This window comes from Hippocampus zosterae, chromosome 2 (genome assembly GCF_025434085.1).
Source record: "Hippocampus zosterae strain Florida chromosome 2, ASM2543408v3, whole genome shotgun sequence".
In the NCBI taxonomy this organism is placed as follows: Eukaryota; Metazoa; Chordata; class Actinopteri; order Syngnathiformes; family Syngnathidae; genus Hippocampus; species Hippocampus zosterae.
Genome location: NC_067452.1, coordinates 27,109,287 through 27,126,899, shown reverse-complemented (window position 1 = coordinate 27,126,899; position 17,613 = coordinate 27,109,287). Strand labels below are relative to the sequence as shown.

The 17,613-nt window shown below is 39.8% G+C and overlaps 1 protein-coding gene and 1 long non-coding RNA gene across 5 annotated transcripts in view; one reads left to right on the top strand and one right to left on the bottom strand.

Moving 5' to 3' along the window:
• Positions 1-12,260, top strand: part of LOC127596144 (uncharacterized) — a 193,356-nt gene extending 181,096 nt beyond the window's left edge. The window contains exon 2 of the long non-coding RNA XR_007961400.1: positions 11,995-12,260. This is a non-coding gene — a long non-coding RNA (uncharacterized LOC127596144). The remainder of the gene's footprint in view (positions 1-11,994) is intronic.
• Positions 1,187-17,309, bottom strand: LOC127596134 (tumor necrosis factor receptor superfamily member 14-like). Of its 4 annotated transcripts, XM_052058309.1 has the most exons (9): positions 17,189-17,306; positions 13,751-13,865; positions 10,872-10,968; positions 9,662-9,787; positions 5,256-5,411; positions 4,446-4,533; positions 3,998-4,167; positions 3,888-3,920; positions 1,187-2,410 (listed from the first exon to the last, which is right to left on the bottom strand). In XM_052058309.1, the coding sequence occupies exons 2-8, from the start codon at positions 13,790-13,792 to the stop codon at positions 3,916-3,918; spliced, it is 684 nt and encodes a 227-aa protein (XP_051914269.1). In that variant the 5' UTR covers positions 13,793-13,865; positions 17,189-17,306; the 3' UTR covers positions 1,187-2,410; positions 3,888-3,915. The 4 variants fall into 4 exon arrangements, with proteins under 4 accessions (XP_051914269.1, XP_051914268.1, XP_051914270.1 ...); XM_052058308.1 differs by lacking the exon at positions 3,888-3,920 and having other exon boundaries at positions 17,189-17,309; XM_052058310.1 differs by lacking the exons at positions 3,888-3,920; positions 10,872-10,968; positions 17,189-17,306 and having other exon boundaries at positions 13,751-13,871.
• Positions 17,310-17,613: the final 304 nt, after the last annotated feature.

Below are 17,613 nucleotides of genomic sequence, written 5' to 3'. Positions count from 1 at the left end.
CTGCGCGGAATTATTCTATGAACCTTTAATGTGTAGTAAACCTTACAGGTTTGGTCATTAAATGGCCATCTTGAAACAACTTGACAGTTTCTTCCGATTCGTTATGGTTACGGCAGACAAACTCACCAGTCACCAGCCCTATTTTTAATGTAACAAACAAAGCCCGTAACGGGTTTTCAACAATGATTAATCCAATCAAGACTTGGACCCTTTGTTGAATGCATTTCTCTGTAGTGGCTATACAGATCAATCTCCAGTTATACAAAGATGAATGAGCTAAAAATGTGTCACCTTCCCTGAGATGCTCTTGAAAACAATGACATTGATTCTCAACTTGACCCCGGGAGCACACACACATTCACACGCATGCGTATATTTTTTTGTCCTTTGCCATACTAGGATAAAGTATAATTGCACATCAATTACAACATGTGGCACCTGTGTTTCCATTTATTGATTTATCTTTCCAAGCAAACTGATTCAACTAAAATCATTGCTGTTAAAAAGTGATCAACAATTGTAATAAAGTTTATTTTCCGTTGTAAATTTAACTATATTTCTTTTTTTTCTTTAACGTGAATATAGATACAATGCAGAAGTCTTGCTATATAAATGTTATCGACAAAATATACTATTCACATTTACGAAAAAGTTGGGTGGGAGGCAAAATAGTTTCTTCCTTAGGGCAGCGCGAGAAACTAATTGAGAAGCACTGACATTGACTGAGGTGTGCTGACAGGTCAGCTTGGTGAAAACAGGAAAATGCGCGTCATGACTGCAGTCAAGAACCACACAAACCCGGAAAAGTAGAGTTGACTTGAGAAAAGTAGGGGATGTTGTTGCCTAAAAACTTGTAAGAAATGACAATCATTCGCCAACCTTTGATTTAATTTCGCTTGTCAAGCACACTGAAGAGACAACCGGTACTTGTTCTAATAGTCATTTCACTCAGTTCATTATGGAGACGGCAAAACCGGACAAGTAAACGCGACTAATTGCACAAGACATTTGACTAAGTTTGCTAGGTGAACGTATCTCTTAATTATATAGACTTTGCTTGAATTAAACCATTTATCGCACAACTTGTAAACAACGGAGTCCCGGTGGGAATCGACACGAGTTAAATAAACGGCAAATATTTTTCAGCCACGGTGCCCCTCCCACGCTGGTATTTTATTAAAAAAACAACAACAATCTTTAATGAATAATAAAATACAGGAGGACACTTGATGAAAACTAAAGTCAGTACACAGGTACAGAATAGAACACGTAATAAATGGAAACGTTGGTAATAAATATTGTTGAGTGTAGTCAAATAAACATTCACGCCTGAAGGAGTGACATCATCGTTTTCAGCGGTGAGACTCGCGTCCATAAACAGCGAAAGGAGAGAGAGAGATGCCTTTTAAAGATGGAAGATCACTCACCACTTTAAGTTTATGTCATCTAAAAATAAAAACAAATGTTTGTTACACACTGATTCGTCGGTAGAGCGTTATCTTCGTAGTTTTCATAACACTCGGACAAATAAATAAACGATCGCAGGGCAGTATGCAATCACACTAGATTGTGGAACTGCAAGAGGTCAATGTCATCGTTGTAGTTATAAACAATGTATATGGTAAATGATGAGTTTTGTGTCAGAACAATAAGACTCCCCTAATTTTACAAATTATTAAAAATATATTTGTTTAGTGAAATTCTGAAAAGACCGATTTTTTCTAAAATAAAACAATTCAAAACGGTTGCTGTCTTTATTTTATTTTTGATTAAAACAAACTCTGTTAAAACGCACAATTAAGTGGAAAAAACGGGTCTCATTGTTCTCAGCAGTGTGGTCGTTAGCTGCTGTATGTAACTGTTAAAACAAGTACCGGAAACTTGTCATTGAACTTGGTTAAAGCAAGATATCAGAAAAGTAACAAAGTTACTCTTTCAAGGTAACTGTGGCAATAATGTTTTCACACAGAATCAGATCTCATCAACTGATTCCACTCTGTCAAAACGGACCTAAACTCGGTTTCGGTTGATACTGTGTGTATGGGCAAAACTTGGTGTAGTGTACAGTATTATTTGAGCTCAAACAAGTAATTACAAAAAGGTTACAAAAAGAAAGTGTCATTTATTTAAAATTCACAAAAAATATCAATTGATTTAATTTGAAAAAAAACTTTATCAAAATTAAAAAAACAAAACTAAAATCAATAAATTGGAGAAATTTATACAATAAATTAAACATGTTCTTAAAATAATAATAATCATTTTTTGTGACTGTGAGGTCAACACTCAAACCACTGGCCCACCGGTCCACCCACAGGTCAAATATAATCTGTCCACATGCCATGATCAGGATTCGAACCAGAATTGCTGCAGCCACAAAGCAGGGTGCTAACCATGAGACCATCATGACCTGATGTAGAAGAAAGTATAGAGAAAAAAAGTAAAATCATTTAGATCCATCAAAGTTAAGAAAAAAATGCATTTGGTCAAGAAAATTACACAGCCACAAAACAAGGGACATTAGTGAAAACATTATTCAATCATTCAATTGTAAAAATATGTACCGGTACTTTACAATCTCCTTGAGAAAAACATTAACCCCTATGTTCTGGACAGTCTTGCGTTCAAAGAAAAAAAGAAAGGTAAAAAAATGTCAGAGTAGCTCCTGAGAGGAGGTTTGCAACTCATCAAATAATAAGCATTCACAGGGATATTTTCACTTTGGACCAAAAGGTTTTCTAATTCACTCACAAAAACAAAACATCTCAGTGGCTGACTTCAAAACAAGTAAGCAATTATAAAAAGAACTTTGGTAATTTAGCTACTGATCTAGCCTTTAGCGGTTGCCAAACTGTTTCGCTCCTCACACAAAAAAATCCCCTCACGTTGCCCAACCAGTTGTCTTCATCAGCAATATGGCTGAATGAGGAGAAAAGGCAGCAACAGTCAAGTCTACCGACAATGTAAGAGCAATAAATTCAAATACACAATGAAAAAGTACCATAAATGAAATATTCAAGAAGTAATGGATACAATCAATGGGCTCTAACACCCTATTATGGAAAAGCCACTTCAATCACACAACTTGGGGCACATATTTCAAATGGTTTCTGTAGTTGCTTTTTCCATTTTTTTAATTTTCACTTTATTTGGACTGCACAGCAATAGCGACAGTAAATAACATAAATAAATAACATATAGTGTGTTGTTTCGTGTTTAGCTTCCTCACTACAAACATCTACTATCAATGTTTACATGAAGATCAAAGGCCACCAACAGGTAGCATCCAAGGACCAAATAAATAACTCAGAAGAGTCCACACGTCTTGATTCAACTTTTGGAGATTGCTGTGACCTGGATGCCTGAGAATCTACACAGACCTAATAACAGTATATTTATACAGTACAACACACAAACTTTTATATATATATACTGTATATATATATATAGTTTTCCCCCCCCCCAATAATAATAAATAAATTATATATATATATATATATTCATTCATTCATTCATTCATTCATCTTCCTAACCGCTTGATCCTCACTAGGGTCGCGGGGGGTGCTGGAGCCTATCCCAGCTGTCCTCGGGCAGTAGGCGGGGGACACCCTGAATCGGTTGCCAGCCAATCGCAGGGCACACAAGCATCCACGCTCACACTCACACCTAGGGACAATTTAGAGTGTTCAATCAGCCTGCCATGCATATTTTTGGAATGTGGGAGGAAACCGGAGCACCCGGAGAAAACCCACGCAGGCCCGGGGAGAACATGCAAACTCCACACAGGGAGGCCGGAGCTGGAATCGAACCCGCTACCTCTGCACTGTGAAGCCGAGGTGCTAACCACTGGACTACCGGGCCGCCCTATATATATATATATACTGTACCTCTGGCCAACTCTATAGATTTCTGTTGTCATCCTGTAAAAAAAAAGATCACACCACTCCAAATGAGCAAAACCAGTGCCTTTTTTTATAAAGTCATGTAAAAGACTTACCAATTTCATACTGTACTTTCCGATTTCTGATAAAGCAGATCAGGACAGCAACTAACACACAGAAACTCCAAATGGCAATGACAATAATCCATATGGGAATTTTTTTTCGGCCGCATTCAGCATCAGTTGACGCTGTGCCCCGTTTTATGAGAAGATTTTCGGATTTACATCTGAAATGACAGGTATCGTGTTGAAAAACAATTCAAGACAGACTGAAATCTGCACTACACTGGGAAAAATGGTCTGTTGAATTGACTCAATTTTATTAAACCAACTGGCTACACAAAATAAAATAATCTGGATTTTTAGTTACATGTAAAAACAATTACCTGCATCCAGATTATTTTATTTCATACCACCACTTGATAAAATCAAATTGAGTAAATTCAACAAAAAAATTGTTTCAGTGTAACTCAAAGCAGGCAAGTTCATGCGAAGCTTCACTTACTTTGTGTGTGGCTGACAAAATGTATGAGTTCCATTCGAAAAGGTGCCGCCAATGCAGTCTTTACATATGGTGTCTGTAAATGGTGTTCCTGCAAATGTCAATGACATTGTTATAATCAAGTGTGTTCTCAGGCATCTCACCTGGCACTAAGCAAGGGCAGCTCACATCCGATTTACAAGTGCAATCACAGACACCTAAACAGACTACAAAACTGCTTTGTTCTGTTTATTGTATGAAGAACATAGTCATCTATCTAAGACCCTTCCAGATATATTCAGGTATCCCTGAAAGGGACAATTGTATTTTGCACATTAATTGATTAGCCTTGACATAACACAGTTATGAAGTTCTGCAATTTGCTCAAGGGCAGATTGTCATTATTTGGATTCAAAACAACCCCAAACTAAGATCTTAATGCCTCCCACTGAACACAGAACTCATAATTAGAGTAATTCTACACACACGCACACGCGCATGCGCGCAAACACACATACAGTGACTATAAAGGTGATGTTGAATCTGGTCTAAAAATATCCCAGTGTTTTAAGAGTTGTTATGGGCAACTGCAAGCAACTAGTCAGACAGGGGTAGGAAACGCAGGTTCCTCGAGAGTCAGACCCTGTCTGTTTTAGACCTCCGCCGACTCCAATACACTCGATTCAATTGCTCATGATCATTTCAGGCTTTTACGAAGCTTGCTGATGAGCTGATCGTTTGAATCGGGTGTGTTAAAATACAGCGAAATCTAAAACAGGCAGGAGATGGCTCTCAAGGAAACGGAGTTCCCTATCCCTAAAGTAAAAAATTAACCTCTTTGGCCTATGTATTGTCCTGGTTGACAGTCTGTGTGTTTCCATGCTTCAAGGCAGCCGTCCCCAACTTGGTCCACACAGAAGAAGCCATCAAGTGGTTCACACACTGCGTCTGACTCCCTGGTACACACCTTCTTTATTGTCAGACCAGATCCTAGAACCACAGTGAGCAACAGTGCATCAAAAAAAGGACACAAAACATACAATCAACATACACATATTTGCTAGGTTAGGTCATATAAAAAAAGGTAGGCTAATACACCATAAAACATAATACTCTTGCACTTCAACACTGAATTCCAATTTACCTACTATATCTTCAGATGGCAATTTTGTAAAATCTAACTAGAAATGCATTCATTCATTCATTCATTGAATGAAATGAATGAATAAACTAAAAAATGCAGTTTTATTTTCATTCCTTCCATCACTGAAATTATTGTTCAAAATTGTTGCGATAATGCCATGAGAAGTGACAAATTTACATTTTCATTTGGCAAACCCGCTTTTCCTTCTAAAAATATTTTCATCGTATCAGCGCGCATGTAACTACAGTATATCTAAACCTCTGTAAGTTCTGTGCGATTTTGATACCATTGCTTCCCTAATAGTTTCCCCACTAGAATGTTTACGCTACAATGCAATCCATCTTTATTTATAGAGCACTTTAACAACAGCTGTGATCAACCAAGTAATGAGGCTAAGATAATCTTTTTTTAGGTGGTGATTTTGTTTAATAAGAAAAAGAATATTCCAAGAGAGCTGACCATATATAAAATAGTACTTGTCCCCCTATAATTAATATGTGGTTGGGCCACCCTCAAAAAGAACAAATTAAATCAAGCCTTTTCTGTAACTGCCAATGAGTCTCTTCTCGGCGGCAATATTTTGGGCCAGTCTTGCTTGCAAAATTGTGTGAATTCAACAGGATTAGAGGGTTTTGAAGTGTGATGCCAGACCATTTCAAATGAATTCACGACCAGATTAGAAATTGATTTGCTAGTGTGTTTTAGATCATTGTCATGCTGCAGAACTGAAGTGCGCTAAAGGTTGAAGGCCACAAACTGATGATCAAACATTCTTCCTCAGGACTTTTTTTGAGGTGAGGGGGCGGGGGTAAGAGCGCAGAATTCATGATTCGCTTAGTCAGAGCAAGTGGTCCAGGTCCTGAAGAAGCAAAGCAGCCCCAGACCATCAGACTATTTGCATCATATTTGACTATTGCTCTGATGTTCTTCATCTGCAATGCTGAGTTACATTTACACTCAAATGTAATGACACGCACATCTTCCGAAAACTGCAGTTTTTGTCTCATCAGTCCATAGAATAATCTACCAAATGTTTTGGGAATCATTCAGATGGGTCTTTTTTTGGGAAAATGACTTCTTCTTCTTCCTGTTTTTGGTCAGCGGTGGTTTTTGCTTGACAAGTCTTGCCATGGTTTTCAATTTTGCCCGGTCTTTTACTTCCTGTTGAGTGATGAACACTGACATTAACTCAGGTGGGGGAGACCGTCTAATTCTGGGGAAGGTTCACCACTGTGCATGCTTTGTCCATTTGTGGATAATTTCTCTCAGCATTGTTCGCAGGAGTCCCTAAATTTTAGAAATGGCTTTGCAACCATTTTCAGACTGATATATTACTTACTTTATTTCTCATTTGCTCTTGGATTTCTTTAGTTTGTGGCATTTTGTTGCAGATTTTTGCGACCATTTGGCTGACATTTTATCAGACAGGATTTATTACTGCAATCTCCTGATTGAACAAGTCTGGAGACAGCCAGGCTTGGGTGTGGTCATAGAAAATGAAATTGGGTTCTGCCCCAATAAAGCGATTTATTGCAGTTAATACACAATTTATCTACAGGGGCAAGTACTTTTGCACACAACTCCCGGTAGTTTTGAATATTTGTTTTCTGTAATAAATAAAATCATTATTTAAAAACTGCATTTTATGTTTACTTGTGTTACTTTGATGGTAATATTTTTGGATAATATTTAACATTAAAGTAGGCAAGCGATGAGAAAGTTAAAATTTGAGAAGAGGATGACTATTTTTATCGACACTTTAACATCAACAGAATTGCATCGCACACATTTTTTGCCATGCAAAAAAAGTATCAGCGATTATTTGAGGAAACATGGTAACTATTTTTTCATATGTAAACGTTGTAAAAGGGTCTCAGAGGAAATGCAGCTGAAGTTGTTACTGTTATAAGACAATTGTAGCTTGGCGCAGAGTAGGTTCTGTGATCCTTGGGTGATGATTTAAACTGACGACAATTGAGGGAAGACCGTGGGACCAGATTAAATCAGACGAGGCAAACTGAACAGGACGGTCCTTGCACCTAAACATAGTAACAGTCTGAAATCTGGAAGAAGGCAGAGATTTGCTTAAACATGATGTTTGTAACACTGGTAATAGTGGTCTTGTTTTTATGCCAAGACGGTGTACAGAACGGTTTCTGTAAGCATCTTTAGACTGTAGGACCTGTTCATGACTGAGCCCCGGTCTGCAGGAGAACGTAGAGGACTGGATGACCATGCCAAGAGGCAAATACATACAGAAAGACAGAAGGTATATGAGGAAAAAAGTCAGTGCATGCAATGTGGAAAAGGATTATTTCTATGCACGAGTGAAGTTCTAGTGATTGAAATTCTTCAAATATAGCAATATATATAGCAAATATAGCAAAATCTGAAAATGATTAGTAAGAGAAGGGAGTGTAAACAAGTGAGGAACACATATAAAGGCATTTTACTGATGTACTGGTATTTTTTTTAAACAAGAACAACAAAAAATAGGCTGCTTGGCAAAATTGGACGAAGGCTAACAAACCGCAAGCCACAGTTTGGTCTCAAAATTGTAGTTATCATTTCCCTCAGGGAGTTACGCCCACTGTGAAAATCACCTCAGCAAATTATTACATTCAACAATTTTTTTTATCAATAACGACAGTACATTAGAAATTTTTTTTCTCCAGTATATTAACTGAGTGATGGCACATTGTTGGCCCCTGCCTTTATCGGTATAATATCCATCCATTATCCAAGCTGCTTACCCACTCGAGGGTCACGTGTGCCGGAGTCTCTCAGAGCCTTCATCAGGCAGTAGGCAAGGGACACCCTGAACTGGTTTCCAGACAATTGCAGGGCACACGTAGACAAACAACCATTCACACTCACAATCACACCAAGGGACAATTTAGGGTGTTCCATAAACCTACCATGCATGTTTTTGTAATGTAGGAGAAAACCCCAACAGGCTCAGGGAGGGCATTGAAACCCCACACAGGAAGGCTGGAGCCCAACCCTGGACCTCTCTATTGTAAGGGAGACGTGCTAAACAGACGTCCACTGTTCCAATATATTCAATACAGTATATTTTCAATAACCAAAATGAAAAGAACAAATCTCTTCAGCATGAAACATGAAGCAGAAACAATATTTGTTTCAGTGAGCTAGATGTGATGGGTTGCACTGGCTCTGGCCCCTGAACTGAATTTGACGCCTGCAGTTTCGACAAAGGACAGTTGCAGTCGTATTTACTACTGTTATTTAGGTGTATTTAAAAGTTGCTTAAATCTCCCTGATGGAGTCTCCACACACTATGACTAGTGATCTTGCTGGCATTGGCGTTGATCTTCTTGACATCCGTGTTATTGTTGATCCAGTGCCCCATCTCTGCCTATGTTTTCTCTATGAAAATGGTCTTGTCTCAAGTTGTGGCAGTGAGTCAAGTGTCGCAGTATAGGTCAGATCAGAAGAGCCAAGATCATCCAGCCGTGTCTTCAGAGTTCACTGTGTTCTTTTGTTTAAGCCTACGGAGGAGGTCTTCGTGATCCAGTCGATGAATCAGAGGAAGACAAGCTGCATCAGAAGACAGTTTCTTATTGGTGAACTGGTTGACAAAGGTAATTTCTTCTTGTTCCACAGTGTATCTCTGAACACATGTTTGAAAGCCTTAAATCTCTGAAGTTGATATCGAGGGAGAATTCCACTCCAGATCTCTTCAACAGGAAGCCTATCACTCAAAGGTTGAGGTCCAACCTCTTCAACAACTTCATCCTCTCGAATATAATTCCAGCAAGGACCTTGGCTGGCCATCTCAGCATAATTAAAACTCTGTCGCTTGCTGGATCCTAAATAGCAATTTCCCATGGCACAGTGGAGTCCACCACCATCTCCTTCGTCTTCTTCACATTGATGCAAAAGTTATCTTTGCTCCATTCCACCAAATGTTCTACCCCTTCTTTGTGTGTGTGTGCGTGTGTGTGTATGTCCCACTTGAGCAGTTCCTGCTACAATGCATGTTCACCTCCATTTAGAAAATGTTATCCACACCAGGATCTACAGCTGGGAATGCATATTTAGTAATAATTGGAAAACATAACATGAGGTTTACCTGCATTGCAGTTTGTGCACGGGAAGCAGTTTTTGAGGCCAGTCGGGATATTCATGTAGGTTCCGTTCAGGCACAGCCGGCATGATGTGCTGCCACGTTTGGTGCAGTCGTTCCTAACTTGACTTCCTGTTAGAAAGAGCAGATGCAGAGATGTACACAAGTATTGTATAGAAGGAGTCATTTTAATGACCACAAAATCACAAGTCACTCAACTGGAGCATTTGCTTCCCTCAGAAGCACTGGTCAGTACAATGTGCAGCCCCAAAGAAGTCTGACTGTTTACCACTGAAAGTCCCTGTAAGGACAGCATCCAGATGGCCTATACTTTAACAACAAATTCTCTTTCTATGTGAATCTGAACCTGGGAGTCATTTTTAATAAATAATAAATAATGTTACATCATTTTCCCAAATGCTTTTTCAAAGGTCAAAACGCCAAAGTGTGATTGAATAAATATAAGAAACAATGAACAGATTACCGTATTTTCCGCACTAAAAGGTGCACTGGTTTTGATTTTTTTTCATATATTGAACGCACTGGACTGTAAGCCGCTATCTACAATGCATCCACTAGATAGAGCTACAGGTACGTCTTTGTTCGTCTCCGTGCCTTCTCTTCTTCCATTCGACTCAAGAGGCGTTCATGACCGCCTCCAAAAAACGTAAATTAACGATTACCTCAATGAAACTACGAAAATTGAAAACACAGTAATGCATCAAAACAGAAAATCACAAAATAAATTCTATAGCCCCGTAGCTGCAACAGAACGATCAGATGTCACTAAATTTGATCTTAATTTTACTGTTTGGTGCCTACTACCATCTTTGTTACTGATTATTGCTTTATTGTTGTATGTATGTTAGTTGCTCAACGTACAGCACTTTGTATGCAGCAATGGCTGTTTGAAAGTGCTCTATAAATACAGTTGAGTTGAGTTGGGTTACATTGGAAACTGGACTGTTTCAGAAGTGTTTTTTATTCCTTTGTTGTGTACTGTATTCACAAACGAGGAAATCACCAAATAAATTCTGTCGTGCAGCTCTAAAACATTTCTAGATGCCATTGCACAATTTTTAAACCTAAACTTGAATTGTCATCGTGCAACTGCTAAGAATTGAAGCTTTGCAAAAATGTCTTGCCAGAAAATATATGTTTTCAATTTACTTTCAATGCTGTAGAAAATCATCTAAAATTGGATGAATGGTCTTACCAATTGGACACTTTGGACAACATTGATTCTCGTCGAGCTGATACTCAGTTTGATGACATTGAAGTGTATGACCTCTGAAGACGTACATCAGAATGAGCTATGGAAGAAACAATAGTGCTGATTAGAGCACAGATCAGACACCCAGAATTGTTTAGTTGTTGCTGTTCTATTTATCTTTTTTTACTGTATACTAGTATAGCTTGAACTCCCAGAATTCCACAATGCTGCTTGACCTTCATTTTGTTTGGATTTCTAATTGGAATGAAATAATGATGGGATCAGAATTATTCTGTGATCTTAAAACTTTTAAATACGATGTTTTGAACGCTGAATGTTTTGAATTTCAAATGGGAAAAATCGGAATCTGTTACATCGAAAGTCCCATTGGTACTGTATGGAGAATTTGGGGAAAATTGAATTTTTGGAGTGAGAAATATACAAGGTGTTCCAAAAGTCTTGGGCACATTTGAAGTCCCCAGAGCTCCTTAACTATGAATGGTAGTAAGATAAAAGTTGTACCATTTTAAAGCTAATTACATTGAGGGTTTTTTTGTCAGACCATTGATTTTTTAATTTCTTTTCAGACCCATTAATGGCGTTCACTCAACCATAAAAGGGGTTTTGTGTGCTTTAATTTGTCATGGACTGTTGTTCAACATGCATTTCACAGAAAATTCGGAAGGAGCCACCAGAGAGGAAGTCCATAGTGAGACGGCATGGTTAATTCATAACGGATGGGTGCTTATGCCCAGCTAAAAGAACGGGACACCGCTCAACTTCAGAAGATGTGATTGAACAAGTTCGAACTGCGTTCCAGCGGAGCCCTCGTAATTCGATCAGAAGATCCAGTATGGAACACACCGTGCGATTACTTTTTGTGGGGATTTGTGAAAGGATGGGTCTATGTGCCCCCTATTCCAAGAGACGTGGATGAGCTGAATAACAGAAGATGTTGCAACCATTGACAATGCAATGCTGGGACGCATTTGGCAAGTATTTGACTATCGGCTTGATGTGTGTCGTGTGACCAATGGTGCTCACATTGAACATTCCACGTAAAAATTGAGATTGCACGCTCTCTGAATTCACCAGATACGCTTTTATATCTTTAATAGTTTCCGAGATATTCAATGTCAAAATGTGCCCAAGACTTTTGGAACACCCTGTATTAAGCCACAAAGCATTCATTTTTGGAACAAGTTGGAATTGGAATGTGTTCAATCAGCCTGCCATGCATGTTTTGGGGATGTGGGAGGAAACCGGAGCACCTGGAGAAAACCCACGCAGGCCCGGGGAGAACATACAAACTCCACACAGGAAGGCCAGCGCTGGAATCGAACCCGGTACCTCTGCACCGTGAGGCCAACGACTCGACCACCGGGCCGCCGCCTTCACACAATAATTACAAAAATGTGAGGGCCGTCTTACCTTCTGTGCAATGCTGTACATACACGACTCACAAAAAGTTCAGCATATTTGGCTTTCAGGTGACATTAATGGAAAATGTAAAAAGTTATCATATCATAAAAACAGGACATTTAAGTAGAAGGATGAACTTGTCATTTCCTCATCAAGTTAACAACAATGGTGGGTAGACTACAACGAAAAATGTCAATGTCTCAAGACCTCGTCACGTGCCCGTGAGCATCAACTGTATCTTGACAACGACATCTCATGCAGTTCACAAGTCGACTTCTTGTCTGCTGAGGCATTGCATCCCACTCTTTTTGAAGGGGAGCCCTCGGGTCATTCAGGTTCCGGGGTGCAGAGTTTCCAGCCTCTTCATGGCGACTCAGCTGATCCCACAGGTTTTCAATGGGATTCAGGTCTGCTGAAAGTGCAGGACATTCCATTTGAGGTACACCGGTCTCCAACAGCCGTTCCCTGATATTGCAGACTCGATGAGCTGGAGCACTGGGGTCCATGAAAATGAAATTAGGCCCGCGTTGTTCATTTAGCTGCACAATCACTGGATGAAGTATGTTATTCAGGTAGTATGGGCGTGTCAGAAAGTGTCGGGCAGTTCTGGACCGACTGGACACACCTGCCCACACAGTAACACCATCACCACCAAAAGCTCAAACAGTGGCTGATGCAAAGCGCTCTCCTTGATGTCTCCAACATCATCACCATTATTTCTGCTCAACGTGGATCGACTTTCATCAGAGAACAGCACTGTGGCCCACTGGTCGCTCGGCCGGCGTAAATGTTCCCTGGCCCCTGCAAGAGGATGACGCTCGTGCCTGGAGCTGTGGTCAGATAGACTTGCAAGTTGTCTAGCACGCAGATGTGAGCGGTTTCGAATGGTGCGACGTGACACTTAGGGGGCCTCTCGCCTCCCTTAAATGTGCCTGGAGTTGAGTGGCATTCATCACCGGGTGTCTCAGTCATCAGCATGAGATGTGCGCAAAGGATGTCCACTTCTACATCTTTCTCTGACTCTTTCAGTCTTTCTGCATCTCTGTTGCAACCTGCTGATGACACTCTCTGGCACTCTGAGCTCAGTGGCCACTTCCGTCTGAGAAGCGCTGTTTGAAGCGTCACACTGGCAAGGTAGTGCTGATCCATTGTTGGGTGACGTCTTGGTCACATGATGTCAAAATGTGAACAGCAGGATGAAGACGACTGTTTGAACATCAGCTCTAATTGAACCAGGACATCTATTGGTCGATTCAAGGATCAAACGTCCGTTGTACATTTTGCTAATGCAATTAAATAAAATCAACAAAATGACACTTACAGCGCAGACCACTACCAGCAGTTTTTGCGTACTCATGTGAACAATCCGATAAAACAGTACATGTGTTTAAATCGAACTTTGGTAAAGGGTAGAGAAGCTTGCTACAATAACAAATAATTATTTGTTTTGTTTGTTTTACCAGTATATGGTGATGTGCCAGGTGTTTATTTCCCAAGACCATTCTGCTTCAGGCAGTTGACACCAGCCAAAAACGCTAATCGCGTTCTCAGATGCAAATGCCAATGTACACGGGTCTGGAAAAGAAAAAAGAAAATATTTTAAAAGTTACTTCCAATCTATTCTAGCACCTCCCAAAAGTGTAAGCGGATTGGCGTCCAAAGAAGAATAACTGAGTGAAAAGAGAGTTTTTGATGTCAATCTAAGGTCAGGATAGTCACATAATGTCTGCAAATTTCAGATATTTTATTTTGAAAAGTTCCATTCGATCTTATCAAAGTTCCTTGAGTGGTGTACTTGGATAGCCTTGTAATAGATAACATTTTCATATTTTCCAATGAAGGCTGCCCTAGCTGCCCGCAGCCGTCTGTGCAGTCGTTTTGAAGTTTTTCGTTGTTTTCTGTATTTGCCCTTTTTAGCAGACACTATTGCTATGATTCATACGAGGGAAATAAAAAAAAACAGACGTAAAATGAAAATGACTGGCTCATGAAAAAAAAATGAAAAGTGTACTTGCTGCTCTTTGACTTTGTGGTTTCCGGTGAGACTTGTTCAGCCAGGCGGCTGAGTAGAATCAGATTGTCTGACGACTTATTTTCCATTGTAACATCATGGACTTAAACAATAGACTGGATGCGCTTACAAGGATCATACGTGAAATAGAATCTCATTTAAAATACACTCTAAAAGAAGCGTATGACTTAAAAACAGACAGCAAAAAAACAAGCTAAGATGAAAAGACAGTAAAAGAGGAAGAATGTGGGCTTTTGATGGGTTTCCTGAGGCACCTAAAGAAAATTGGACTATAACAGAAGAAACGCTAAGGAAGGTCCTGACTGAGAAGCTTAAGATACTGCACAACAAGAATTTGAAATCGAGATGGCTCGCTGCGCTGAGGAAACCAGGAAGGGCCAGACCGAGGTACGTGGATGTAAAACTACTGAAATTGAAAGATTAAGCAACGATTTTCCCACAAGCCAAACATCTCAAAGGTAAAAGAAGCTCCTTTCATGAAAAAAATTGTTTTGAATTTTAAGTGGTTGCATAAAATACATCTGGGCGCCCCATTTTTTGTAGCAGTAGTAGTCTACTGATAAAATAAATTAAATCTGGATTCAGACGATCTTATTTTTTGTGACCACTTGATGAAATAAAATAGAGTAAATCCAAGCACCATTTTTTCAGTGCACTGATGACACCCAAAGAACACAAAGAATTGCTCAAAATAATAACTGGAAGTACGGTAAATATTTTTCATTTCACTAAACATCGCTCACATTTCAAGAAAATGACACTGACCCATATGAAATAAGTTCTTTCATACTTTTAATCATTCCTGCAAGTATAAGTATAACATGACCATCACCTCTACATTCATTATGAAATACAGTACAACTTATTTTGAATCAATTTGTCCTATGTTGTCAGGTATCAGTCTAACCGTCCAACCCCTCCTGCCAGCCTCTGTAGTCGGGATTTATCCCTCCCCTCCCCTCTCGTCTGCCTCGCTCCTTCGGAAACCTATAACTCCGTCTTCTTCAACTGGCGGACCGCGATCCACGACCGGACCGCCGACCTCCTCTGTCCAACAGCCGACCTCCTCTGTCGGGACCCTCGGCAAATTGTATTAAATAATAAATTATAAAGTGATTTTTACGTTATACATTTTATATTTTCGGACTATAATCTGCGCATTGCCGCGATCGTTTGTTAAAATTATGTATTCGTGAGAGAACACAGCAGCGCGACTGTGTGTATAATGTTTGACGAACTGGCTCATGCTCATGGCTGAGCAGGGCATGTCGGCGATAACGATGCGCTGATTGGCTCCTCTGAATTTAAGGTGTGTCCATACATAAGCGTCACGCATTCAAAATGGATGATTGTGTCAGGAAACAGACGCATGCGCGACGCCACAGTGTGCTCACAGCTTCAGCACAGGAGAGCCGCACACAGACATTTAGACAAGTATGAATCGCGGGAGGTTCCGATTGTGTGCAGTTTTGCTCCCGTCTACCCGGGGATTTTTGCAGCTGTTTAACAGCAGAACACTGCAACATGGTAAATGAACATCCCAAATGGCGTCCTCAAATAATATTTGCATGCCTCAGACATTGCATTCACCTTTAGTGGAAGAACAGCACTGCACATTACTGTGCTCCCTTGTGTCAGTATTTAAAATGGTTCCTAACTCCTTTTCTGATATATTTTTCAGTGATTTCAGAGGGGATGTGAAAAGGGGAATTGTACAAATGAAAATAATTGTTTTCATGTTTAGTATTTATTTTGGTAAAATGAATATTTTGTTTTGCTTTTGTTAAATTAAGGGGGAAAAAAGACAACTACTGTTTAACAAAGTTGAAGTAAAAATGTCTTATTTCCCTAAAAGGGCTATTTCAATTATTAAGCAGGCACAACTTAACAAAATAAAATAGTTCCTCTGCCTCAACACAATACCTCTCATTATTTGCTTTGTACTGGCAAAGTGAATAATTGTTATTTTCATGCACCCCATTTTTGGTTGGCTGTGAGGAGTGTTGATTTGTATAAGCTTGGCTTGACCATACTAAATTGGCATATAGCCCTGCTCCCCATGACCGCCGTGCATGGGACCGGACCTTGGTCTTATAAAAAAAAGTGGACCGACAGCCTTTCTAGTTGAGGACCACTGCTATAACTTGTATGACTCTCAGGAGTAGCAGGGTCACGTGACAAGTAGGGCGCACAACGCCCACTTTTCCATAACAACATGGGCGAGAGACTGCGGTCAAGCCAGGCACCACTCCCAAAAGTTAAGTCAAGTGAGCCGCCACTGCGATTGTCAATACTGTGCATTACGGAAAGCTGCTGGAACCCAACGGCGTTGGCTGCGGCGGTCATGAAGACGGCGGGTGTTGTTTTGAGTTGAGTTTCTTTTGTTGTTGCTTGTCCAACAAAAGTTATGTCTTGTTATATGTCTAATAGTATACGATTCCAAAACACCCAAGTGAGGTTCAAACGGTTCGAAAATGGATGGATGGATAATATACGATTCCATTTCCACGAATCACATTGCATAGTGGACTGGACTGGATACTAGTGTACTATGCAATGTGATTAGTGGAAATGGACTCGTATTGCTTGTAATCAATTGTACATACATACACACATACAGTACATTGTAACAGCACATGGAGAGGATATAGAACTTTTGATTTATTTATGGAACGGAATACTGTAGTTTATTTTTACCCGCGCCTGTTTTTCGGCCTTCGCCTACGGACACCACAGTGAAAAAAAGAACAGCTGCATCGAGGACGCTTTTGACTGTTCCCTCATCGACACCAATTACCAGAGATGCCATTAGATTTTAATACGACAAACGATTCAAATGCACGGCATCACAAAGGCAGTAACTTACTCGTTTTTTCGACGAGATACTTTAGTAGAAGATTGTTTCGTTTCCATTACTTCACTTTCGGTTGCTGGCTGCATTCTGTAAAAGTGGGAATTTTCAACCCCTTCGCATTGAAACGTTTGAACCGCGAGGTCCAACCTGCGAAGTCGGGGAAAACAGTATAAGGACACTTACTTCACCGGCCGGTTTCAATCTGTCGTCATCGCCAGTTGGCATTATTGTAAACATACATTTATCTTTATTTGTTTTTATATTATTTAAGTTTGTCGAAATAATGTCACATAACACAAGGTGATTTGCGCTGACTGCATGAAGAAATGTCGTTAGCTCCCTGAATGAAGTTATTCGTTGAAATTTGTGAAATTCTTTTGAGAATATTCCCTCATGTACAGGAAGATCATTATGAAGGAGGGTTTGCAAGATGTCAG